This window comes from Falco rusticolus, chromosome 4, assembly GCF_015220075.1.
Source record: "Falco rusticolus isolate bFalRus1 chromosome 4, bFalRus1.pri, whole genome shotgun sequence".
Taxonomy (NCBI): Eukaryota; Metazoa; Chordata; class Aves; order Falconiformes; family Falconidae; genus Falco; species Falco rusticolus.
The window spans coordinates 53988203-54015177 of record NC_051190.1 but is presented as its reverse complement, the minus strand read 5'-3'; the positions used below and the strand labels follow the sequence as shown (position 1 = coordinate 54015177).

Below are 26975 nucleotides of genomic sequence, written 5' to 3'. Positions count from 1 at the left end.
TTAGCTGCATCTGCCTGATTAAAAATTAGCTTAAGCCCATCTATGACATGCATGAGCTTGAGCTCATGCTCTTATTCACTGCCATAATTTGGCAAAAAAGCTGCTACCATATCTGGTGGTGGCTAGGCCCAAAGGAAGGAATAGTACCTTTTATCTGCCTGCCCACGCACCGATGTTAACAGGTTCTCAACAGCCCTTCCTGAAGGCCGTCATGAATACAATTGCATGATACTACACACATTTGCAGCATGGGGAAATGTAGATACTATTCACTTCCTCTTCAAGGTCTTAGGTTTTGCCAGAACAACACTTTAGATGGAAAACAGTGCACAGCAATTGGTCAAATTTAAAAATATCACTTTGTTAAGCCTTTTGGAAAAGAAAGTCCAAGGGGAAGAGGATTAATCTCCACACGCCCACACCCTGGGGAGCTCAAACACACCTTTGTTTTCTGCTGACATGGTATTGCTTCTTTCCAAAATGTTCTCCAAAAGGTCAGACCTGAAGTAGAGATTTATTTACAGACAACCAGAAGGTATCTGTAAAAGCCAACAGGTGTGAAATAAAGCCTCTGACGCCTTCAGCCTGCATCCTCAGCAGAGGCACCTCACAACTGAGGCAAAAGCAGGCAGTTGACCCCTTTTAAAAGCAAACACTGCTTGAAAGAGACTGTTCAGCTGGTCCCCACCTCCTGCCTACCCCTGTTTTTGAGCTTGCTCCAAAAGTGGCTTGCGCACACTTGAACAGAGAGCTGAGCTAGCCAGCATCACGAGGAGGTAACACATTTGAAGACAGAGCTGCTCTTTCTTGTGGCCACTGTTTCCTTCCCCCCCCCCCAAAACAGTTTTTACATGCAATTAGGTCACATTTGAAAGTCAGCACACAGCAGAACTTGAGTTACTTTGTTTTTAAAATAAAAACATGTATTGCTATCACCTTAGGAGTTGTTTTTTTGGCACAGGGACCCTCTGATCCTCCTACCTCCTTTTATCAGCATCTTCAAAAGAGAAAGGGAGTTATAATTGCTTTCTCCCCTCACCTCAGAAAAAAGCAGGAAAGGCTGCTGTTCTTCTCTATCGGCATCTTGAGAAGAAACACACTTCGAGCAATCATTTATTTACAGAACAAAAATAGCACCTAGATTTCAAAGGGCAGAGCAGTTCAGAGGAATAAGGCTCTCTCCTCCCTCCCCTGCTATCAGCTTTTGCTTATTACCACTTACTGACTGCACAACCTACTGTTCTGCCTCTTTCCTCATTACAGGAGCACACCGAGGCTTCTCTCTTTCTCTTTTCAGCATGGCAATGAGTGCTGCAGCACTGTAACTATCTCAAACCTACTGCTGACATTTCCGTGTCACAAGCCAGCAGCTGAGCAAGCTCCAAGGCTAAAACGCCAAGTCAAGGCAAAGAGTGAGATATATATTTAAAATAGAATAGTGCTAAAGAATTTGCATTTCTCCCAGATCCGCTTTACCCACAACTGCCTTCTTGATATCGAATAAGCCTCAGAGATTAGAAAAGATATCACTTTTTACACATTGGAAACCAGTGGAAGAATCCAGCCCTTTACCCACCATGTTTTGCTTATGTTACAGGTATCTAGTTACCATTCTTGTGGAGGACCAGGGAGCAGAAAAATGGGATGAAACCAGTAGTTCCACAAGTCTGACTTTCTCCAGCTTTTTGATTTTTACCCAACTCTTTGGTTCCTGATTACGCAGGGTCCTGAGTCCTGCTATTCAAAGCATCACTCTCCTGAAGCACATTTGCTGATACCTGAGCCCATCACATCCAGACAGTGAGAAACCTGAATCTTCTGTCACATCAAGCCATTCACTTCTATAAAGCTTAATGAATCAGTGTCTTCAGAGCCTTTTATCAAAGGTGGCTGAAACTGGCCAAAAAAAATTCCACAAGCTCAGTAGGAACTGACCAGTAGGACTAACTAGTAGGCCTAGTTCTATTAAGAGACTAGGATAAAAATCTAACAGCAACCTGCAAAATCCCCATTACTGACTGCCAGGCAGCTGGAAAAGGACCTACAGGACAGTGTTACATCTTATTTCACATACTTCCAACACTTCAAAATGCAAATTTTGCAGGAAAAGCCTCTATTACTGGGTTTCTGAAAGTAAAGAGGAAGACTGTTAAAGCTATAGATATTATATCACAGCCTACTGCAATCTGTTGTTTGGATAAGCAAGTTTCTATATACATATGTATAACTGTAATTATATAGTTCAATTAGGGAATCAGTCGCTTTTCAGTGTGTAGATGACAGAATAAAAATCCTACCTAATTCCCCCTGAACAAAAAAAGGCAGTGTGCACCCAGGTGGATTGGGTATCAGAAAGCGCACACTCTCAAAGAAAGCCACCCCGAGTTCATACAGCTATTTCTCTCTGTAAAAGACCACATACAATCCAGGATGCAGTACAACAGCATTTGAAATCACTCTGATTTTGAAATTCTTTGTGGAAGAGATGAGCTTATTTTAAAAATATTTTTAACACTGCCACATGAAATACTAAAGATGCACACAAAAATGAAATGGCTGATCAACCTTTTTTCTAATATAATCAGCTATTTCCAAACTATAAATGAAGACAAGCATTTAAAAAAAAAGCCATTTATTAGATATATGTACATATACATCTATACATGCAAAATGATTTTATACACATTTACACAGGTTCAATTATTAATACAGTGCAAAAATGTCTAAAAAGGTACCAGCCCACCTTCTACAGACTTAACAGGTCTTTGGGAGAATGAAAAAAAGAAAATCCACGGAAATTATCAGCTTCATAAAGTGACTAAGCACCACAAATCTTTAAATTAATGAAATCTATTCTTTGCCAATTTTCTTGCACTGAGCTGCTGAGTGAGGGAAAGAGTTTCCAAAAGAATTATCTTGAAAACTGACAGAATTAAGAAGATGCAATTCAAACTACATTAAACAGTTTAAAGTCGAACAAAAAGGGATGGATTCCTGTTTGGGGATTTGATTCGATACAGGCATAATCCCACATTATGAGTCAGATTTCATGTACTCAAACTGCAAGTCATTCTTTTTTATTAAATCTTAAAGCACTGAGATAAATGTAAACTATTCTATTCCTCTTGCTGTTTCAGCAGAAGAAAATGTTTACCTTTATAAATATCATACAGATATAGGAGCCATTCTAAATACTAACATTAAAAAATAAAAATATATCAAACTATGCGTGCTCTGCCTCATCCTGGAATCATAATCCAAACCTACAAAGTGCACTGATACTAACACGCGCATATTAATCCACATAGATTCCTTAATACGGTTAATACATATTACAGGGGGGAAAAAGGAAAAAAAAGGCTGCAAAGGGATTAAGACTAACAGCAAACCAGAGCTTCATTTGTTTAGTAGAAAAGATCTAGTTGCATCCTCCATCTAACCCACAAAGCAAAACAACACTTACATGAAGGCAGAACTGAACCAACTGGTTTCATTTGATTTTACTGCAACATCTTCAGGAAAAAGAAAATATTAAACAAAAGCTGAATTTCATCTTTATCCACTCCATGTTAATTACACAAGCTATCAAAACACTTTGTTCTACCACTCTTATTGCAAAGCTGTTGCTAATATCACCTGGCACGGGGATGTATTTGTTTTATGATAAAGCAAACACTCAGATGCTCAGGAAGCATCAGAAACATTAGAGTTGCTTCCAGTCAGCTCAGTCCAAGGATAAGGAATAGAAAGCAGATAATGGCTCACTGGCCCTATGCCCCAAGTTGTAAATGCCCTGCGTGCCTTAAGCTATAGCAGGCTAGCTTTATCCAAGACTACAGGGCAACAGTACAGCTCTTTTGGATTCTTTAGCCACATTGAGGCTAAAAAGGTAGGAGCAGGGAGTTGGGTCTTATCACTGAGGTCCTTTTCACAAAGTTTTGTCTATCTGTAGTACAAAATGCTTCATCCTTTCCCCAAAGGATGATTCCCCACAGAAACCCAGCAGGCTTATGCTCCTGGAAAACACAATCTGTCATCAAATCCAGTATCCTCAATGAAGTGCTAAGTTGCGTTAAGTATCTAGTATCAGATATTTGGGGGTATCCTTTTTTCAGATTTATTTTTTTAAACTTGTAATCCAAACTTGTGGCTTAGTTCCCTGCAGTCTCCAAGAGTATCTTACCAAGTAAAACTGGGACTGAACAGCATGAAAGCTTAAAGCTTGTGAGTACTAAAACCCCATGTCTGTGGGATCATCTGGGTGTCTTAAGGACAGTGGTTGAATTCTGGCTTCATTTCTCCACATACACTCTGGCAGAAAACCGTGGTGATGACAGACAAACAACTTTAATCCACTCCCTTATAACAGAAGAGTATTCCCTTATGGCACACGGCTCCAGCTGTTCTCTTAACTGGCTGGCTACAATATTCTTCCATCATTCCTACTAAATTATCCCTCACAGTTTAAGAGATTTCATTATGTTACTGTTATAGTAAATGTGCTAATATGTGATGGAAAAGAAATACCTACATTTTACTACTGGAAAAAGCTCTGGCACCAAGTCTCTTGATGTCCCAGAAACGGTTCAGGCTGTAACAGGCTGCCTATCAATGCCATTGTTGCAGTCAGCTGCATTACACAGGTGCTTCCAAGGTGCAGCACCACAGGTTTCTGCTCTAGTAGTCCACTGATAGTCGCGTTTGGCATCATGAGATTTCAAGAAAATTCACTGAGATGCAAGAAAGTAATTTTGTTAAGTGTTTCTGCAAACTCAGGAAGACAACTCTGCATCACATTAATCTCTTTGCAACCACCAGAGGTAAAGACTATGTGAGAGGAAAACAAATCTTTGGTAAGAAATGTCTGGTGGAAAAAATGGGGTAACCAGAAAACAGATTCCTAAGAAAAAATAAAAGAAAATCTAGGACCATACTTCCACAATAACACACCTACAGTTCTCTACATCTTCTCAATTTGAATCTCTACAACCCTTCAAGGACAGCTGCATCAAAATGCTATGCTTTTTTTTTTTTTTTACCTTTTTTACACAGCCTAAATTATTCATATATGTTCTAAAATGCCCATATGCATCTCAATACATTACATACAAGAATACCCAGTGCAGCAGAGGTTAAGAATTTCAGCTCTTAAGTACTATATTCAAAAGTGCACACTCATAAATTCATCTTAGTGTAAGAACTGAACACCATTAACTAAAGGTGTTTTATGTAATAAAGAGAACCTGCTCTTACTTTCCATTACTGGAAATGGCTTTCTACTCACGAGCTATACATTTTTTTAAAAAAGGTGAAGGAGTCAGTGGCCTGTCATAACCAGGCTTGGAAGATTTATCATCTGTACAGACCAAGCAAACATGGAATTACCCTTATACTAAGAGTGACCTTAAAGGAAATAAAGGCCACTTGAGCTGAAAGATCGCTTACATTCACTTGGTTTATTTTATGCTGCCCCAAGCATATTTGCAATTAACCAATAAGCATATACTTAACCACAATGCTCTGTTTAGCCAGGAGATACTTATAGTCTTTATGGTTTTTAAAAGAGCCACAGCCTTTTCCTTTTCTTCAAAACCTAGAAAAATTACCCTGAAACTCATCCTAACAATTTTTCCCCACTGATATTGAACTCATCTAATTATGGCAAATAACTCCTTTACTTACATTTACCAAGAATCTTAATGCTTAACAAGTTCTATAGACAAAAATGTTACCCACCACTTTATCTTCATTTTACTACACAATTTTAGTATTTTCAGAAGCACTGGCAGGGCAAGACATTGACCTGCCAAACTGTTCACAAAGCCAGTAAGAGAAATGGCAAAATGCTGTCTAGGTGTTATTAGTCAAGGAGCAAAAGCCTGTTTATGGTAAGAAGAACCTCCATCTGTTGATGACACCTGCCAAGATCTACCATGCACAATTACCACATGCCATGTTAAATACAGCTACATTCCTCACTGTACGTTTGACATGATTACAGTATCCTACTTTATTTCAAGTTGCTTTGAAATATCATCCTTGCAATAACCATTGCCACGCACCTTTAAAAATACTCCAAGCTATTTTTGGCCAGTTTAATACAAAAGAAATTTTAAAAATAGAGTAGCAAACCCAAAGTCTTTTTCATACTCCGCAGTCAGGCTGTTTCTCCATAAGTTGCCTTGTCAGTATCTGATAAGAAGAAAGAGTTGCCACTCCTACGTGAAAGGTTATTTGCCAGAAGTTCCGTAATCCGTACAAGTATATGTTGCATAAACAAACAGAGAAAAAGAGTACAAACGTCTTCACCTTCCTTGCCGAGCTGTAGAAGAGGTACAAGTAACACTACAAAAGGACCAGAGAGACAGTGTTAGCATTAAACTATGTACATAAGGACAAGAAACATAGCTGGGAACTGCTGGCAAATCCATCCTGCTTAGATGTGCCTGACAATGCAGTGATCACTAAGAAGCTCAAAGCTTCGTGGAAAGGTCCTCCAAGAACAGCCAGAGTGGTGGCCTCAACCCAGACCCTACGGGGTAAGCACAGATATCAAAAGAAGTCTGTCAGCACAACTGGTGTCCCTCCTGCCCATCTCAGCCTGAACTAAAAGGAGTACGAAAGCTGAGCCAGCCTTCAGAAACTACCTATGTTTTTTGCAAGACAAAGGCTCAGAAGCAGGAAAACTGCAAACCCAAACCTGCTTCTGCCATATTCGTGTTGGGATAAACAAAGGACTTAAATCTCTAGACTTAACCTGATAGAAAGACCATCATTTCTGTTAACAGGTTTAGCTGGGGTTTCGGGCTCCTTTTCTTTTTAAATTCAAGAACAGGTGGAACCCATTCACTAAGCATGTGCGAAGAGCAACAACCCTTACAGGAGAAAACTAAAAACCTCAAAGTGCTGGCAGAAGAGTTAAAAAAGTAACTCAGGCATTAACAGATCATGCTTTCTCACTTAAGGTCACAGTTTCCAACTGTGCTGATGACACAAGTAGAGATCAGCATGTAGAAAGCACTTCTACATTTGAGCTCAATTTATGCATAAGCATTTTGTGAAGATGACTGCTATAGATCAAAAGGATAAGAGAGAACTCTTCTTTATTTAGCTTTCCTAGCTTCAGGTACTAACTGGAAAAAAGCAGGACAGAGCATTTCCTTCTGAAGAATGACTTGCATCAAATATTTAGATCCAAATTAGTATCTCCATCTTAAAGCTCTGCCATGCACAGAGGTGTAAGAAGGCTGAAAGATACTAAATTGTATCTATTACAGTACAATAAATAGCCTCTCTGCAAGTTTTAAATACCATAGATAAACAGAAGTCTTCAGATAGTCGTCCCCAAACCCTTAGCCAAATGCAGCAACATTAAGCCACAGCTACTGTCAATCATCCTTTGTGCCCTTGTGTATCTGCAACAGATACACATTGTCCTTCTGTCAATTTGTAACCCAACTACAGCAGCTTCCTGCAATAACAGGCTAAAACCTGAAGATTTTGCAAACAATATATTGCCCTCAAGTTGAAGGTTGTGGACCACCGTTTAAGGCATTTAAAGAACCTTTCAAGAATCAGAAAAAATAATCCATTAGAAAAAAAAAAATCTACAGAGGCCACAAACCATATTTGTCTTAAGAATTAAAAGTAATTTTTAATGTACATTTGAACATTTTCAATAATATTGCTATCCTATATTTGCTTAGGCTTTCAAGGTGGTTATGCTGCAAAAGCCCACCACTAAGTCTACCACTGTCAGAAACACATCGTATCTATCCCTTAGGGAAACAAACCATCTTTGGGATACCACATTTTTAATCACACTCAGGCCCACTTGGCATGTCAAAACATGAAAACATTGAAAAGCTCACAACTGCAATTTGCCAAGGGTCAAATTCTGCCTTTAACTGTATTTGTGCCACTGCACTGGAATACCTTAGTGAAATCGCCTAGGCAGGACATTAAAAACTAAAGTCTTCCTCTGCTTAGCTAAAAATTATTTTGTCTTGTATACTATAATTTAAAAATAATCAGAAAGCATTTTATTTACAGTTAACATACCTGAAAAACACAGGCTAGAAAAGGTAGAAAAAAAGCTATCACATTTCCAATTCCTTCATGGTCCTCCTGTTTGGATTAAAAGAAGTGACAGACAACTAAATCAGCTACAGTTTTTGGCAAGCGCTGCTTGATATTTTAGAACACTATAGTTCATCAAGTACCTCTCATCCTAGTTTATGTTGATTGACTGTAACAGTGTTAAGCAGCAAGATCAGTATCATTGAATAAGATACCAAGAACTGAGACTTATGTGACAATTCCCACTAAATAAAACCATGCCACCATACAATCAGGACACTTCCCGCCCCCCCCCCCCCCCCCCCCCCAATCTTCCCTTTTTAAAAGTTGTTTACAGTTTTACATTTGTTTAAAAAAAATAAGCAGCTAGAACAAATTACAAGAATGAAAAAAAAAACAACCCCAAACAAAAAAACAGCCAGCCTGGCAAGAGTCAAATATTTCTCCAAGTTTTAATCTCCCTAGAAAAGAATAAAATGCAATGTGCTGCAATATACAACAAACCACATGAGATCTAGCAGGTAAGCAATCAATTGTATGTTCCCTGGACAAACAAAACACTTCTTGTGGAAAGATGTATGCTCTACTAAGAAGCAGAATAGCCACCCTTAATCTGTTTACCCAAATAACTCTCTCCCTTTGACCCATTTACAGGTTTCAATTCAATCAAGGTTACCTGAAATGAATACTCTGCTAGGTGAACTCCTCGAATGAGATTCAAAGCTCCACACATGATGTTCAGAACAAGCGACAGAATCCCCAGGGGAGTCACACGCTGCATTCTGTAAGTAGGGACTTTTAAAAAAAAAAAAAAGAGAGAGAAAAAAAAAAGGCATCAGTCAAAGTTTGTACTATTATTTTGAATCTTTTTATACTAAAAGAACTCAAATTAGCTTGTGCAGGTTTTAAACATTTTCAAAACTTTCATGCTTGCTCCAGAGAAGACCAGTTACGAATAGAAAAAAACTTTGTTGCTGCATTACACTGTTCAGTTCTTCAGACATCTATAGATCAGCAAGAGCTCTGGAGTATTTTTTAAACAGATTAAGCAACCAAATTTGTTCTTAAGCTATCTGACCTTAATGTCTTTATTATGGTGCACGCAGATATTTCTCAACTGTTTATTACAGCAGATTAGCGTACTTAGCACTCGTCACAGGTCAGTAGAAAAGCCAGAGGCTTTAAGCACCCAAAGGTCTGGGAAAGAGCTTAGATTTCTGACACCCATAAAAGCAAGACAGCAATTCATCTCTTCCTCAACTGGTAATTATGGGGTTTTTTCCCACTGACAGTTTGAGGGCTCAGTCTGGTATACAGCGATTTTCACCTGCATAGTTTCCACACAGCATTTGGTGCCCTAATCAAGCAGCTGCCAGAATACAGCTGTAGGAGTCAAGGTCTTTGATGCTCTGCTGCTAGAATAGTTGTTCTAGGAGCTGTCAGGACGATAGTACCCAGTCACAGCAGGGAAATGTCTGTCACAGCACTGCTCATCTTACCTCTGCACCTCATACTGACAAAACATGGTCAAAACCAGGGCCTAGGAAATAGACTGGATGCTGTAGGTTTTGGCCTTTGAGCCACATTTTACAGTGCATTGCAATTCCCTTTCTCTCACCCTGCCCATGTGTGGTGAAAATGTATTCAGTTGACTACTGCTTATGAAAAAGTCTTTGTCTCTAATTAGGGATCCTTTAACTTGGACAGGGAGTTCAGGGAGCTCAAGGACAACTTTAATGAGCAGGTGGTGTTTGTCCTGAGCCCCCAAACATGCAAGATGTGAGCAGGGCCATCCAGACAATAAACACTGTGTGCAGCTGTGTCACAACAGTAACTCCACTGTGCCTGGGTTATTGGCCAAGGTCCCTGGTGTGTGTGTGAAACCTTACAAATCATGAGATAGTGCACGACTGCAGTTAGCCCAAACTTAAAGGCTTACACACACAAGGTGTGTATCTGAGTATAAAGGCAGGCAAGCTCCAGGACTGGGCCAGAAGCCTCACCTACAGGTGGACGCACTGTGTGGGAATTTTCCCAGTTAGAGAGACTCCTGGCACTGGCTGCAGTGGGGCTTCCCAGCCACAATGTGGGGCTGGGTGATGTTAAGGTGGTAATTAGTTACATCTCCTTTTCTTAGTCTCTGTTATATTTTGCAGTAATGATCTGATGCTTCGCTCCTATTGCTCTTTTATCATACTGTGCATAATAACTAGCATTGTTTCCTTTTATTGTATTGCATGCTATTTTCCTTTATTATATTGTAACATAATGATCTGCATTTATTCTTATATTTGATTTGGAATTCATTTTTGCTTGGTATCCAGTCACCATGTTTCACAGGTAGTGAATTACCTGTCTCCTTCCTTTCCCACCTTCTTCACTACTACTACTACTACTTAACACCCACACCCCCAAACACCGTTTCTTCAGGATGATCTAATTGATCCATACGTAATTAAGGTCAAAGTAATTATTATAAATATGTATTTAACTTTGGAATCTGCTGCTTCTAATTCAGGGTTTTGGTTGTCTAAAAAGTTCACCTAATTTTTTTTCCCCTAGCTAGCCCAACAACAGATACCACACCTAGATACTCACCTACATTTCATCCTTGCCTGTGCATTACTTGTCAGTAGAATAGTAAGAAAGGTAATTTGCAGCTCAGATACAAAATTCAGGTCCTCTCCTGCACCAACATCCATAAGATAGAGGAGAGAATGAAAGAGCCCTCAAGAAGTCTCCCTGTCCAGATGTAGTCAGCTCCTGACTACTGTAGATAAACTATGCAACATAGCAGACATAATCTCTGCCTTCGTTTCAGTGACAGATGAAACAATAACAGCTTAAATATTGCAGTACTGCATGGTTTAGAGTAGGAAAACACTGGTGTCTTCTCCTTCAAGAGAGACTTTGATAGATGGACGTAAAAAAGTTTTGTGCCAAATTAATATAGGAATATAAAGCATCTTTTGTAAGTGTCTATGCAATTAATTAGTCTGGCATGCATTCAGACATCCATAATTTCATCTCCAAAGCACTACAAAAAGGAACCATACTAATTCCATTTGATATATGTCACATTATATACCATTACTATATATTATCGTCATAAACATGCTCACATAAATAAATGGTGCAAAGTAACCCTATCATTCAAAGGCAATTTTGCTTTTTTGCTATACAGAGACATTTCAGGTCCAAAGAGCGCACTGAACAGAAGCTGTACCAGGATGTTTGTTCATTCACTGACCCGAGTCTTCAGTTTCCTATTATTTTTGATAAATTAAATAATATTGCAGCTACATCGCTCTCACGGAAATTTCCTAATGAAAACTACTGCTTCTCCTTCCTCAGTTTCTAAGGTTTACTTCAGAGGCACAGTCTCTCTCAAACAATTATGAAGCCCAAGTGTCACTCACTGTACAGGATCCTGCAAACTATACATGTTGAGAGTTCCCAATGCCCAGGGAAGAACAATGTAAGTCTCAAAATACAGTTTCTGCAGCATAGAATATTATGTAAAAGCTACTTATTTTTTGTCCAGTCGGATAAAAAGAATTGCTGTCACAGATGCAGGGGAGATTACAATATCCAGTTGCTCAGGGATCAGATTCTGTGAAAACACATCTTTAAATTACTGTGGAGCTTCATTTCTGCTATATCATTCTGAGGTTTAATTTACAAACTGAAATTTCATAGAACAAGCAAGATAGTTGTTGCTAGGGAAAAATTATTATACTTCCTTGTGTGAATTCAATCATATTTTTATAAACAGAATTTTATACTGGAATTACATATTACACTAAATAAGGGAACAACACAGTACAAGCACTTGTATTCCAAGACAGCACAATTTTGCACAGGCACAATTAAATACTAATTGGGTTCAAATTGATTTGACACTTCAAGTAGAAAAGTTGGGCTCTTCAGAGTACAAGAACCATACAGAAGATGTGCCGGGGACTGTCGATTACCTAGCACCCAGGAAAAATGCATCTGCAGGTTTCAACATGTACAGAACAATTCTGTGAAAACACCCTCACAGAATGAAGGAAATTAAACTTTTGCCGATGATTTTCTGAGCAGAGGCCTCTGGCTATTTAACCGGAGACTGACATGAATGCCTGTACCACACTCCATTCTGTCTCTTCAAGGCATAGCACAACAAGAGTTTGACAATGAGTCACATACTCAAAGCTCCAGATAAAGACAGCACCAGGAGTGAAAACTGAAGCCAAACTCAAACATTTTAAAATAAAATAAAGCACACAAAAGACAGAGATGTGAGACATCTTCAAAAAACACCTTAAAAAGGACTCCCCGTGTTCCGACAAAAGACTAAGAATGTTCATCAAGGGGAGCACAAAGCTGCATAATTTAACAGCATGGTCACTAGACGAATAGCACAAGTCGTTCTACTTCACAGAGCCACTTTTGAAGTGAAAACTCTCTCTCTTCACAGAAAGCTACTTACACTTCACATTTTTTTTGTATACATAGCCCACCGTCCTCCAGAGCTCTATAAGCTGTGCCCCTATCGACACACAAGGTGAGCCTTTTGCAACAACAGCTGAGGTTGTATAGATGTTGATCAAGGATACAATGCTAGTGTCTTTCTAGCAAGAATTGAGCTAGGTTTAGTTAACAAAAGGAAGGAACAAAGAGAAGAATAAAAAAAAACGCAAAGAAAAAAAAAGCTCTTGTCCCCATATATACTAACAAGGACAAAACTGCTCTGACTTTTCAGACTCCTTTCACACTAAAATGAAGAGCCAGGGGATGTGATCACACAGCTCAAGACGACAGGAACCAGCTACAATCATGTAAGGAGGCTGATGTTTTGATCAATCCATTGATTGATCTATCTTTACTATAGAACAGGGACACAATTAAATTCTGCTCTCCTCCAACCACAACACTTTAATTTATGCTCAGAAAGTCTCCTGTATAGCAAAGCCATAATATAAATAACATTATTATGCAAACAAACACTGTCCACACAGCTAAACTTAAAGCAGCAAAGCGGGATTCAGCTGGTAGGTAACAATGAGAGGAGAGAGACATAAGCCAGGAAAGCTGACTCCAGCTGAGGGAAACAGATGATCATAAACATGATCCTTAAAATAAAAGCAGAACAATCTGTAAGAGAATTTGGGTTAGACCAGAAAGAACAGCCAAAAATACAAAGCCAGATGGAAAGTAAAAGAAAGCAATTAAGAATATAGGCGAACTGAAAATGTATTTCTGATCTGTGGACACAAACTAGCTTGCAAATGTTTACTGGCACTGAAACTGTTCACACTAGTGCGAAGAATTTCTAAGCCCTGTCATATCATGAAAATATTTAACCTTCAAGCACAGTTCTGATGAGCCCTCACAAATTTGACTGGCAAACAGAATGTTTTCAATTCTATTTTTCCTTCCTCCTGGCCACTGCCCTTCTATATTTTAACTTAAAATACCTATGTCAAACTAGATTCCAGCTCATCGATCAGAAACAATAAGACTGAGCAACTAGAAGTTAATTTTATTAGTGTTTCATAAGTTAAAAACATGAAAGAAAAGAGGAAATACAAGCTCATGGCGCTCCAGCTGCATTTAAACCACCATGCTAATAGGATTAAAATAAGGACATGGTTTAGTGATGGACTTGGCAGTGTTAGGTTTGCGGTTAAACTTGATGAACTTAAAAGTCTTTTTCAACCTAAATGATTCTATGATTCTACGATTCCTTTTTGTAGAGGAAGTAGGCAGGACTTTGACTATGCAACTGAAACACAAATACGAAGATACCAATTTTACCATAAATAAGTAGAGGTTAGTAATTCTAAAAGCAGGTAAAATGTTGGTATTCATCACAAAAGGTCCCTTGTCAAGCCTCTGTGTATTGTTTATACAGATATACATATTCTTTTCAGGAATTTTAGTCAAATGCATTAAGTTACAAAGAATAAGGTAAAAGAAGAAAGCAAAGAGGGGAGAACAACTCAAGACAGACAGTCTGGGAATAAGAATTTTACCCTCTGGTTATATTCTTATCTTTTCTTTCCTCAAGGCCAAAGCAATCCATTCAGACTGCAATTACGTATCTTCTATTCACAACAAGCAATTAGTTGGGCTTCTTCAGTCATAGAAAATTAGCAAACAACTACTTTAAGAGCAGGAGAATTGAACATGGGAAATGCCAAGGCCAGTTACAACCAATTGTCCATATTGAGAACTGATTTACAGCTGGGAAAAAAAAGACACTACCACAAGTCCTTAAAGGCCCTGATGCACACCTGCTACCACGTAAAGATCATATGCTGCTTACTATGATCAAAAGGCAGACTTTTCTTCCTTGGGTTTCATACACGAGATATAGATAGACATATATATATTCCTCAGTACAAAGTGAACCATTGCTATTACACATTTTTCTGTTGTTTGCAAAGTTAGGTTCAGGAAGTACTGTCACCTGTGCATAGTAGTAACTTACCAACCTCCACATGAACGCCTGCATGCCCACCATTAGTTATCCCATTCATCAATTCTGTATCCTCCAGTTTCAGCTGAACCGGGGGCTGGAACTTCAGCTCCTCCTCAATCTTCTCCCAGTTGGCCTTCATTTGAGAGCCACTTGCACAGTTAAAATGGCATTTCACTTTCTGAATAACATTATCTAAAACAATATAAAAACATGATTCAATTAGCTCTGCAAAAGTTAAGTGCTTCAAGTAATTATTAATCCAGTCATGGCATTCTTTTTTTGATTGTTTTTCATTTCTTCCTTCTTTTCTTATTAGTTACACATATAAAATTCCACCACTGGTTAGGGAACAAAAATACCTCTCCTAGGTATTTTATAAACATACCCACTCCCTTCTGGATACTTTAAATCTCAACATCCTGCCTGCCAGTGGACTGAACATGAGCTTTCACATTCCAGGGCACTTCCTATGAACTACCACAAGAAGCAATTCCACATTGTGTTTTAACAATGTCAAGGATTACATTTTTTCCAGCACAGAGATAAATTAATTCAACCTATAGTTGAGTCATGAAGCAACTCTGACTGGCAGAGGCAATTCCACAGTGATTCCACCAATGTCCAAGCCGCAGACCTACATACAGATCACCCTGCTTCATCTCTCACACTTTAAATTTAATACTATTGGCAAGCAAATGCCTTTCCACAAATGTGGCTGCTGGTTTGACAGGAGTTGCACTGAGACTAAGGAGAGAATTTGGCTGACTACGTATTGCTCACACCTCCAGAGCTGAAGTACCTCACCATGGATACTGATAATTCCTATTTAATTGTGCGAAGATATTGGCAAAGTCAAGCCATTTCAAACGCTTAGGGACATAAAATGCAGAAGCATTTATTTTGCTAAGATATCCTGTAAGTAAAATCCATATCTTTAAGATATGTCAGAAGCCTTGCATAGGTTGACTACAGCTACTACTGGATATGATACATATGTAATAGCTCAAGCATGAGTTTTGAGACCACAGAGAAGGACTGTACGCTGTGCTAGAACATACAGCATCATAAGTATTCCTTAGTGAAAAATCCTCTATTTTACCTTAAGTCAGCCTGCTATAATTACCTGTAACTACCACACAAAAGGCTAAGATCTTAAGGATAAAGTGCATCTTGGATCCAAACACAGGAAAGAATAAAAAATAATTAAAAAAAAAAAAATCAATCAACCAAAACCAAAATAGTTTAATAAAAAGGGGTAGTTTGGATCTCAGTATAAAATTACATCGTGCCTGGAATGTGCCCTGCAAGGAATCCACCCAAAATACAAATGGCTGTAGAGTATGCTTTCCTTGTGGATTCTCAATCTTTTAAGCACAAACTTAACACTATTACCAAAATCTGAATAGAAGTGTGCTAACCCACTGCAATATCTTATCCTTCCCCAGAAAAGTTTCTCACTGCAAGGGAATTGTTGTTTTCAGCGTTGTGAGGTTCAGCAGAGCAGCTGCTACTTTGCAAGAAAACCATTTATATCAGGTTAAAAAAGAAACACTAGGCATGATTATGAAGTATTATGTGAATTTAAGTCATTCCAGAAGTAAAGCTGTCCATAACAATCTATTCTGTCTCCCTTTTTTCCTGTACCCATCTGTCTCCACTTGTCAGATTTTTGTAATTAAGTTAGAAAGTGTCTGAGATGTGGATTTCTTTTTCTTCTGTGCTTGTTTATTAATCACCACATTTTGTTCATCTATTAGAGGGGCACTCAGGAACTGCAAAACCAACAGTCTAATAGTTTAAGGCGCTTACAAGATCTCCCCCTCCTCCTACACATGCATACAAAGGCACACACACAGATTCATTGTTATGACCAGGCCAGGAGACACTGTTTAACGTCCTAACAGCAGCAGACACAGAATTCTTACTATTAGAGAACAGTTACAAACCAAATTCAAGAAAAGCATATGGTCTGGAAGCTAAACTGATGCTTGTTGTATCATAGGAAGCAGCAAATTCCCACTGAAGCTCTTCCAGAAAGCAAAATGCCATGATGGTTGAGAAATTGCTGGAACAGATTGCCATGCAGGCAATATCCCCCGAAGAAAGGAAACTGAAAAAGAAAAAAAAAGAAAAAAAGCAAACCAAACATCAACATTAAAAGGTAAGAGGCATGTGGACACCAGAGGTAAACTGTACTTTCTGTCAAAACATAATGTACAGACTGCAAAAAATACATTGTTCACACTGCTGTAATAGTGCTGTAGCTCTTGTAGATCTACCGCTTATTCTTAACTTATTCAGTACACCTTAGCATACTAAAGATCGTAATACAGATTTTAAATTGCTACATCAGTAAAACTTGAGGACACCAATTTCCCAGGCTGGCTTTAAATCATGTCAATAACAAATGAGATGGACTGAAAACATCACAGGCAAGATTTTCAAAGAAAACATTGTGGCCTTCCACAAACACAAGTGAAAACAAGCAAGCTTGTTCACATGAAGCAAGCAGATGTATTCCTTTGCTCCCCTTGAATATGACAACTTCATATTAACAGGAAGATATAGTAACTAACTTGCACAAACCAAGATATTCAAACACTGTTACTGCTAAGTCATCTGTAACAAAGGTGAGCTTGTATCAAACAGCACAATAAAAACCCTACTCCAAAAGCAGTCCCTCTAACACTGAAGCCATATTTACGCAGAAGTTTCCACTTACAGATGGCCAAAAATCTTCCAGGAAACTTAACAGGGGATTCACCTGACCAAAATGTCAGCGTGTACTTAAGGTTGAGAGAAATGACTCTCATCTAGGCTTCATTAAATAACATGGCAGTCAGGGCACCCCGTTCAGGTGGCAGCACTCATAATGTAGATAGTTACACATCTCTAATTATGGTGAGGATTGTGGAAGTTTAGCTATATCTCAAAGAAGACCGAGGAAACCTTCATTTACAGTTTAGACATCTGTTAACAATAATTCAGTATAAAATCAGTTTTGAAGCTGAACAATTACTACCTCTCTGTCTTTTCTCCCTTTTTTACTGTTTACATATTTCACCCCTTTCACACAGAAAGACTTACGGTTTCTACTTTATCACATTTCATTTACTCATTGTGCTATGTACTCGGGATGTATTATTTTGATTAGCTCTACGACAGCTTAGTCACACTGGGTAGATTCCCTGAATTCCTTTTGTCCCCAGCTCACAGCTAAGAATCAACACCATGCCTGCGTAAAACTACCTCTTCCCAGTTGTCAATAATTTATAGCCCTTTCGCCATGTATCTGTTTGCACTCTTCTCATTTCAGAGCCAGATGCATAGCTACTGCTGGAGACACTACAGAAGATTAAAAGCAGCAGAACATATTAGCATTCAAGGGCACAAGTTCGCTTTGAAAGAAAAGGAATTAAAATGCTGATCTCTGATTTTCCAACCCATACAGTGTAAGTTCATGTACCTTCTTTCTCCAACCAGTCCCAAAAAAAGGGATCCTTAGTTTTACCTCAGAGTCACTTTATGTTTTCTTAAATTCACTAACCAGAAACACAATCACGAGCTAAAATTCGTTTTTAGAACTAAATTAAAAATTAATAGTAAATTAAAATTCTCATCTCTGAAAGAAACCTTAATTTCTTAAAATAAAGACTAGCAAATCCTTCTCCAATAAAGAAAAGCAAAGATTTACTATTTCTCCATACTGGCTATTGTCAGTATGCTTCAGGCTGCCTCAAGATACACCCAGCAGCCAGAGAGCTTCTAGAGACTTGAACCCGGCTGGTATTCAGAAAACAGAGTGGGCAGCACGTAGGACAGAGTCAGGGCAGTTCTCTGCAAGCTGGAATCAGAACTGTAGGGGCCTGAGCGAAGGTATCAGCAACACTTGACCATCTCTGAAGAAAAGGGTTTGGGGTTTAGACTAAACTAATTCCTAAGCACTAAGATGTTGTCTTAGAAGGTATTTGTAGAAGTCCAAGATAACCCAACTGCTAATAGTAACACATACTGCCCATCAAGCAGAAAACATTCACTACAAAAAATGAAAACTAAAATAAGTAGGTTTTAACATATGCTTACCAAACCAAGTAGGAGCTGCATGGCTGCGATACAGAGAAATAAGGTTTCAAAATACTTGGATGTTACAATCTAGACATGCACGGTGGGATTTCAGATTGCAGTTAGGCACTACATAATATTCCTGAAATTCAACCCAGGACAATAATTTCAAAAACTAAAGTAAAAAAAATCAACCAAAGAAAAGCAGGGACTTACTGTATGCTAAGGTCACGTCCTTTTGCTGTGCCTCGACTTGGATACTGCGCCAGAATTGAGGATAACGCCTTTAATCTCTTTCTGCATTCCAGAAAGCCTTGGTTGAAATGAAAATCTGTGGAGGCTGAGAGGGGAAGTCCATCCCTCACCCGCACCACACAGGCAAAGAAGATCATGGACATTCTCCACTGGAGCACACATGAGGACAACCTGAAAATGGAATATTAAGTTAGGTTAATGGATGTGATATCAGTTAGTTACAATCCAATACGCTAGCCAGAAATATATCAAGGGTAGAGTTTATTCACCACTGCTGTTGAACAAGTACCTCTTGTAACTCCGCAGTCATCGAATGCAATCAAACTGTTCTCAAAGGTCATGGCTGCGTCCATTTTTTGTCCCTCTCAGACAAAAAGGGGAGGCAGGGGATTTGACAGAGGAATTATCTACCTACAAATATCCCTATTTTCCCTCCTTCTGCTCTACCTTAAGCATCAGAAGTGCTGAGTAAAGTTCTTAAAGGTATTTATGGAAACTGGCTAACTCCCACTGACACAACACATCTTCACTAGTGTTACAAATAGCTGCATTAGTGTTGCAGTTACCTGATTTGCTAGCATAACACACAAATACAAAAATAAATTTTAGGCTACAGCCTGTCAGGCTCTTTATACAGAATCAACTAGGACTAAATACAGAACAAAAGTTGCCCTCACTTGACTTCTTACTCTTTAACAGGTCACAACCTCCTGTGAAAAGTTATTACTGGGATTTACCCAGTACATTCAAAACACACAAGAGATCTGTCCCTCAGACATACCATGAGTATCCAGAGCAAGATGTTAGAAGACTAATGCAGCAGCTCACATATTCTCTGAAAGACAACCACAATAAACATTTTAGAAAACTAATGACATATATATACACACACATATTTACAATGTCACATCTCCCATGCAGTGGGTAAACATATCCTAGAAAGTATTTTGCCTCAAGGAAAAAACCAACTCATTTGCTTACCCAATGTATCAATTCCTAGATGCATCCAAAGACACTATGAAATGATACCCAAAATATTTCTGATGCCCCGATCATTGTTTTTAAGTTATCCTAGCTTCCTGTAAAAGAACAGCTCTACATCAGCAGACTTTAAGTGATTATTATAAACAAGTCAAGGGGAAAAAGAAAAAAGAAAAGAAAAACAGGCATTTACTCTGCTTCAGGCAAACTATAAAAGTGAAGCATTAGAAAAACAAACAAACAAAAAATGAAATCACACTGTGAATCCAAACTTTTGATAGAGGGAATGACTGCTTTAAACAGCCCTGTATCAAAGAATTCATTATGATGCTCAAAGTTTCTTTGAAACGTGTCTCATCATCAAGTGTTTTTCCTGTCTAAGAAAGTAAAAGAGCAAAGCCTTTTCTAATTCAGGCATTCATAAACTCTCCTGCCAGTAGAGCTGTTTTAATGTCTGATAAAGGTTGAGTTCTTACACAGAAGCAGCACTAACAGGGTCTCATTTCTGCTCCACAGGAATCATTTCCACTTAGCTATAGGAACTATCCCTCTATGAAAGGTGGCTGCAATTTGCCAGCATGTTAAAGCAACTAACAATTGTCAGAAGAATTCACAGAAAGCATAATTCTACATAATTTGTTTCCCTAGAAAAGCAAATTAAAACCACAGAAGATTATACATCACTTGAAAAATGCTATTTTGAACTTTTTAAATGGAGATTAAAGAAGAATTAGATGTTAGGGGTTTCTTCCACTATACCTCACATTTCTTGTCCAGCAGTCATTTGAGTGGCAAAATCAAACTAAGCTCACTAACTTCATTTTCGCATGCATCAAAAAGCATTTCAACAATAATCAAGATTACTACATGTCTACTTGAGACATCATATCAATCTTCCATGTGTTGTGCCAGCAGACATGAAAGAAACAGCCCAGAAAGCTGCTTAAACTTTAACATAGAAGTGAAATGAAAACAAAAAAAGGAAACTGCCAACTCAGAAACATTAACACAGTCAACTGGTAAGTACAGTTGCTCAGAACAGCACAGTTTTATGGTCAATGGTTGGCATAACTCCAAAATATCCAACTTGACAAACACCACAGAGGCAATATGTATTGAGCTCTCATTTACCTTTCAGAAACAGCCAGAATTTGACCAGGACAATAGAAAGGCACTAAACTTAGAAACCAAAGATGCTTTCTAAAATTTATTTGGCCTACGAAATTATCCAATTCACTATGCCATTAATAGCAGGAGCTTAAGATTAAAAAAACAAATATGTATATAGTCATCACTAGGGATAACATCACCGATAGTTAACCAGCTGCATATAGAAAGGTATACAACTTCCCAAGACATACAAACCTTCACGCTTCAGGGTATAAGGCTTTCACTAAATACCACCTGCCCATCAGAGGGATTGTCTGTTCTCCTGTGAAAGATCTGGTATCAGTCATCATCAGGCAGACTTCCAAATTGAATGCCAGACTTGACTGCAGAAATGAGTCAATGCTCCTTCTTTGGAGAATACACCTGCTGTAACGTACTACCAGACTATCACTGCTGTATTCATCCAAAAGGCTTGATTTATTTTTTTTCAAATCTACCTGCCTGCGAATTTCTAGGTTTGCTGCCTACGGAAATGAAATGAGGCTTACCCAGACAAGCTGCAAGTGCTAGTGGAATAGGTATCTTACATGCCTTTTGGTTTTGTGAAAAAAAGGCAAGCGTGTATAAAAGAAAGTTACATCCCCAACAGAGGGAAAGGCTGATGCAGTGGCTCAAATCTTAACAGAGAGCAAGTGAGCACAACCACAGGGCAAAACAACCAGAAATACATGCACTGGTTCTGCTTCTTATAGAGCTCCCATTGACATGGTCTAAAGGACTGTTTGCATAGGTAACACCCTACCCCCCAACACAGGAAAAAAGTATGAGATTTCAGAACAGTACCTGTAAAGGCTTCTGAGGAGCTGAAAAAAAAATACACAAGCTTTTCATAATTTGGGGGTTTATTTGCAATGTAGCACAAGTTTAGCTAAAAGAGGTGAGAGCCAACATCACCCCATGGAAGAGGGCAAAGCCTAAAAGTAAATTCATGCAGCTGGTTCACCTGTCCCCTATGGAACTCCTGTCACCAACCACCTACCACTCAGATTCACCCAGCTTTCTCCTTTCCTTTTCCACATTCCCCCCGCACGCCTACTCTGGCACTGTACCTCAATGAGGTTTTCTTTTTACTTTTCCCCAAGCCTCTTCTTACTTGCATATCAGAAGGTGTTTTGTGCCCATGGCAAATAACAGTTACTACTGTCACTTCCCTTGAAACTTTAATTACTTGCAAGCCAGTTTTGCCATGCCACATGTTAAGTAAACACTTACTATCACAACTTACTGGGCTGATCAAGGTGTGCACATAACCAAGTAAATCTATGATCTTACTATTTGACTGACCTACCCTTTCCTCCTCCAGTCTCTATCTGTACATGATTAGCAGCCCAAAGTATCTGCAACTGACTTTACGTGGCAGGCCTTTGAACCTGGTCCCGAACTTTGACAATGTACTTGCCTTTTGATTAAGCAGATATCAAATCTTACTGTATTCAGAATTAATAACATCATGTCAGGCCAGCTATTTTACTGGCACAAAGCAGGCAAAACCTTGAGGAATGTTTTGTGTAACTGTTTCAGAAAAACATGTTATAATTTATGACTGAAGTAAACAAAACCTGCTTTTTTCATTATTTGAATCACCTGTACAACCAACAACACTTCAGAAAACTGTTTAGTGTAACACTCTCATGAACAGGACATATTTACAAGTCTTACAACAAACAAGAGTCTTCACGGTATTCCCACAGTAGGCCTCTAAGAAGCTACCCAAAGCGCAGTTCCTCCATCCCTCGCTTCCTAAGTAGCGGCCAACACCCTCCAGCAACTATGCAGGAACTATTAAAGCAGCCTTAATCTTACGCTTTACTATACTTACACAAGCTCCTCCATATAAGATCACACCCAAGTCTCAAGCGCCACACCTCTCTGAATGCTAGGCAAACTCCTACTTCATTATCTGTACTATGAAAACAATCTACTCAAAAGACTATGAAAATGCCAACCAGTACATAGTTCATGAGGGGAATTATTTCAGAAATACTGTTGTTTAAGAAATTATTTTATCTAACCATCAAAAGCAGAAAGTTTCCATCTAAGAATGGCATAACACTAACAAGGAATGTCTTGTTACCAGGATCTCTCTCAAGTATTCATCTTCTCTCCCTGTTCAGAGTCACATTTCCCTTCTTTCTACAGGTGGCATACAGGCCAGCTTCAAACCCAACAACTTAACTATTTTCTCAATTTCTAATCTTCCTGCTGAAGGAAGGGCAAAAGCTTTAGTGAATGTTACCATAGTCCAGGAAGCTCTTGAAGCAATCTGTGAAGTTTCTTTGGACACGTGACAGCTTGACACATGATCATAACCACTGCATCTAATGCACCTTTCCTCTAGTGGGTAAGCTTCAGAGGGAGTCACAGACAGCTACAGGTGGGATGCCAGAACACAAAAGAGATTCCGATTGACTCCATCAAACACAATACATTTAACAGAGCTGCAGTTCAAGTGCTGGTATCAGTCTCAACCAACAAGCAAAGGAACTGAGACATGGTTCATAAGGGAGAATTACTACTTCTCTGCAGGATCACGAAGTGGATTTTATGCTCTTCTCACATTTATAAAAAAAGGAGAGCTGAAATGCTGTTAAACTTCCCACCTTCTAAGGTAACAGCATCCATCTGCTTCTTCCCAATTGCTCTCCCTCGATGCTCACAGCAGCACTACCCGAGCTACAGATATCACAGACCTCCAGGGCAACAGGAGCCACTCTCCAGATACAGCAGTGAATAAAAGCAATTTGAAAGCATGATGCTATCTCAACTTTTAAAACAGTATTTGTGGATATCAAGAGCCTGTAAGTTGCTATAAATCCTACAGGTTTTATTCTTGTCCCCAAAGGGAAGCATGTAGAAAACTCTTACCATCACAAATCTCCTGTTTACACACACCCCTATGAATTACCAGAAATAACACGTGTTACACAAAACTCAAACTCCAACACCCAGGTCCCCCATGAACTGCACTGGCTCAAAGGACAGTTGTCCTCATCCTTGCCCACACTGCACCATAAAAACTCTGTAAGGTTCTGAAGCTCTCCCCCTACATTAACCTCTCAGAAATATCAGCAATCCTATCTGCTCCCAAATACACACCCCACCCCCCCCAACCTGTATCCTTAAGTCTCCTAACACCCAGCAGCTCATCTCTGTACCTTGACCAGCCCACAAAATTAAGGACCCTTCCCACATCCATCCTGTTCCACTCACCCCCTTATACATAACTAAACTCTATTCACTGCTCTTCTCCCCCACATTAAGATTCCCAAACCCCCCAAAAAGTACCCCCTTCCCACACTCTTCAATAAACTCAGACACCTTGAAAGCTGCCCCCCTCATCAGGGCACTCGTTCCCACTGAAAAGTCTCCCCATACACCTCTCAAGCATCCAGACACTCCCAAATCTTACTCCCATCCCACAGGTCCCAAACCCTCACATTATCCCAGCCCACCTCCAGACATCCCCGGCATAACACAAGCCCTCGTCACAGTCCCAAGTCCTCCTCCCCCTACACCCCTCAAGCGCTCCAAGGAACCCCCAAATCCTACACAGGGCAAGATCTTGAGCCCACCTCGGCTCACCCCCACCCCATCCCCACACACACCCAAAGCCCTTAACTCCCCTTCACCACCTCCCCACACGCCCCTCCAGCACCCCAAACCTTACTTCCCTGCCAGAGGTCCCCACACCCTCGGGGCCCACCCCTCCCCCCTCACCCCCGCAGGGCCCACATTACCCCTGCTCCCCCCCTCAGGGCCCACCCCTTCCCTCACACCCCCTCAAGCACAACACACGCACCGCGGAGCGGCGCAGCTCAGCCCCGCCCCGCCCGCGGGGACCCAGAAGGGGACGGAGGAGGAAGAAGGGGGGAGCCGCCCCCAGGCCCCCTGCACCACTCACCTTCCCCGCCCCTCGCCGCGGCTCCGGACCCTCCCCACCGAACGGCGGCGGCACCACAACACCCCCCCAGCCCGCCCCCTTCCGCCCACAGAGACGGCGGGTAGAGTGTCCGCGGCGCGGGGCACGCCGGGACGCGGGAGGCTGGTTCCGCGGCCGGCCGGGAGCCCGAGACCCGTTACACCGCCGGGGAGAGGGGCGCGGCACGGCGGGGGCCGAGGCTCCGGGAGCCGCCGGCGCCGCCAGGTAGCGGCGGGCCAGGCTTGCTTGGGCCTTGGCTGCCGGTGGCGGGTAGAGTAGGCCGGCGGGGGCTGCGGTGCCGCGCTGGGGGTCCCTGGGCGCCGCGGCCCGCAGCCCCCCGCGGTCGAGGCCGTGGCAGGGCCGCAGGAGCCCCCAGGGCCGTGTCCAGCCGGGGCCGCGGGAGCCGCCCCGGGCCTGTGCCGCGGCCGGCGGGGTGGGGGGGCGGGCGGGGGTTCCCTGGGGTGCAGAGTGACAGCCGGACCCCCGGTCGAACACGAAGCAGGCTTACCAGGCTCTGCCGGGGGCGTCGCTTGAAACAAAACTGAGCCCTGTAGCTCAGCTCTCATGCTGGTGCTTCTAGAGGAACCCTACCGCTGTGCAGCCTAGGTGACAGATGGATTTTTCTTTTTAATTAAGGGCTGCTGCAGCGGATGAACTGGGATTCAAAGTAGATTACCTTCATCCTTCCTTCTGGTGCTGCCAGGCATAGAAAAAAACCAGGAAGCTTTGCATCTGGAGTGATACCTGTGCCTCACCTCATTGTGGGCGTTGTGGCAGTAACACACCACAAACTGCCTTCTCACGGGACGTTCATGTGAATAAACAGCCGAAGAAAACCATTACTTTTTTTAATTAATCAGTTACTGAACATGGGACCTCTGAATTCACAGGTCATGATGTGGGGACATTATCTGCATGTAATCAAGTTGTTGCTATTTCTAAGCAATAGCAGCACTGCTTGGCACCATGTGCAGTGAATAACCATCGATGTGCTGCTGTTACTGTAACAGCTTCCACTCCTCATCAAAACATTTCATCATGCTGGTGCAGGTCTAGCTGGTTTCACAATCTGATTTCATCCCTGCTGAGGATTGCTGCTTTGGATCCTTCCTGTTGGTAAAATAAAATACCCTGCTTTAGGGGGAAAAGATAAATGTGTTTGGGTTTTGGGGGAACAGGAGTAGATCAGCTTAATTTCAAACACACATTTATTTCCTTTCCTTTCCTCCATGCAGAGCATTGCTTGCCCACTTCCTGTAGCATGGTGGATCTTTATCTCATTCACCCTGCCATTAAAGGGATCATCTCTCTATTTACTAGCCCCACTAAAAGAAACAGGTGTGTAGTTCTGTAGGGTTTTGCCTCCAGTTTTTAAACCTTTGTTGGGAAGCTGATGACCAAGCAAGTCTGCAGTGCAGTGGGTAGCACCAACTACCCAGTAGGGCTGCAACCCTACTGCCAGGTGTGTTAGAGGAAGCCCTGCTGCCAAAGCCAGCATTCTTCTCCCTGTGACTGACAAAACTCTGAAACATCGCTGTTATCCTCTGTTAACAGCAGCTGCATTTAATTTGTAGGCAGAGACCAGCCAAGTTCGGGATCTTAGGGTGTCACAATCTGCTTGTTTAGTGAGTTCTTTTGAGGAACTTGCTGAAGTATAACTGTGTAAGGATTTGTTAGCCCAAAAGAGCCATCCTTTGAAAGCAGGGGATACTACAGCCGCCGCTCCCTGCTTTTCCAGCTCTTCAATATTCAAGATACACGTGTGGCCAGAAGACTGTGCAGGGATATGACTCAGGCAGTGACTAAACTGCTGCTGGCCGGGGAGGGATAAGCAGATAGCAGTTGTGTCACATGGTTAGCACTGCACAGCAGAGGTTATGTTTGATTATGCCCCTTGTGACAAAAACCTTCCTGCTACCCACTTCTCCCATCGCAGTACAAAATGGAAGGTTCCTGTCCTTTATGGAGACTGGAGGGTTGATCTACAAATTCATTGTATGTTCAGAAGTGAACTCCTTATGCCCTTGTAGCTTAGCAGCA

At 40.7% G+C, this 26975-nt stretch overlaps 1 protein-coding gene and 1 long non-coding RNA gene across 5 annotated transcripts; one reads left to right on the top strand and one right to left on the bottom strand.

Annotated features, from left to right (window-relative positions):
• Window positions 1-2619: 2619 nt before the first annotated feature.
• On the bottom strand, window positions 2620-24990 carry SEC22C (SEC22 homolog C, vesicle trafficking protein). Of its 4 annotated transcripts, XM_037385479.1 has the most exons (9): window positions 24918-24990; window positions 21800-21819; window positions 19647-19700; window positions 18827-19036; window positions 16495-16658; window positions 14537-14740; window positions 8756-8874; window positions 8062-8127; window positions 2620-6345 (listed from the first exon to the last, which is right to left on the bottom strand). In XM_037385479.1, exons 4-9 carry the CDS (start codon window positions 19006-19008, stop codon window positions 6145-6147), a joined length of 936 nt encoding a protein of 311 aa, XP_037241376.1. In that variant the 5' UTR covers window positions 19009-19036; window positions 19647-19700; window positions 21800-21819; window positions 24918-24990; the 3' UTR covers window positions 2620-6144. The 4 variants fall into 4 exon arrangements, with proteins under 4 accessions (XP_037241376.1, XP_037241375.1, XP_037241378.1 ...); XM_037385478.1 differs by lacking the exon at window positions 21800-21819 and having other exon boundaries at window positions 24918-24985; XM_037385481.1 differs by lacking the exon at window positions 21800-21819 and having other exon boundaries at window positions 14558-14740; window positions 24918-24985.
• Window positions 24991-25051: 61 nt separating this feature from the next.
• Window positions 25052-25818, top strand: LOC119147030. Its single transcript, XR_005103932.1, has 2 exons — window positions 25052-25160; window positions 25572-25818. It is a non-coding gene; the product is annotated as an uncharacterized LOC119147030 (long non-coding RNA).
• The last annotated feature ends 1157 nt before the right edge of the window (window positions 25819-26975 follow it).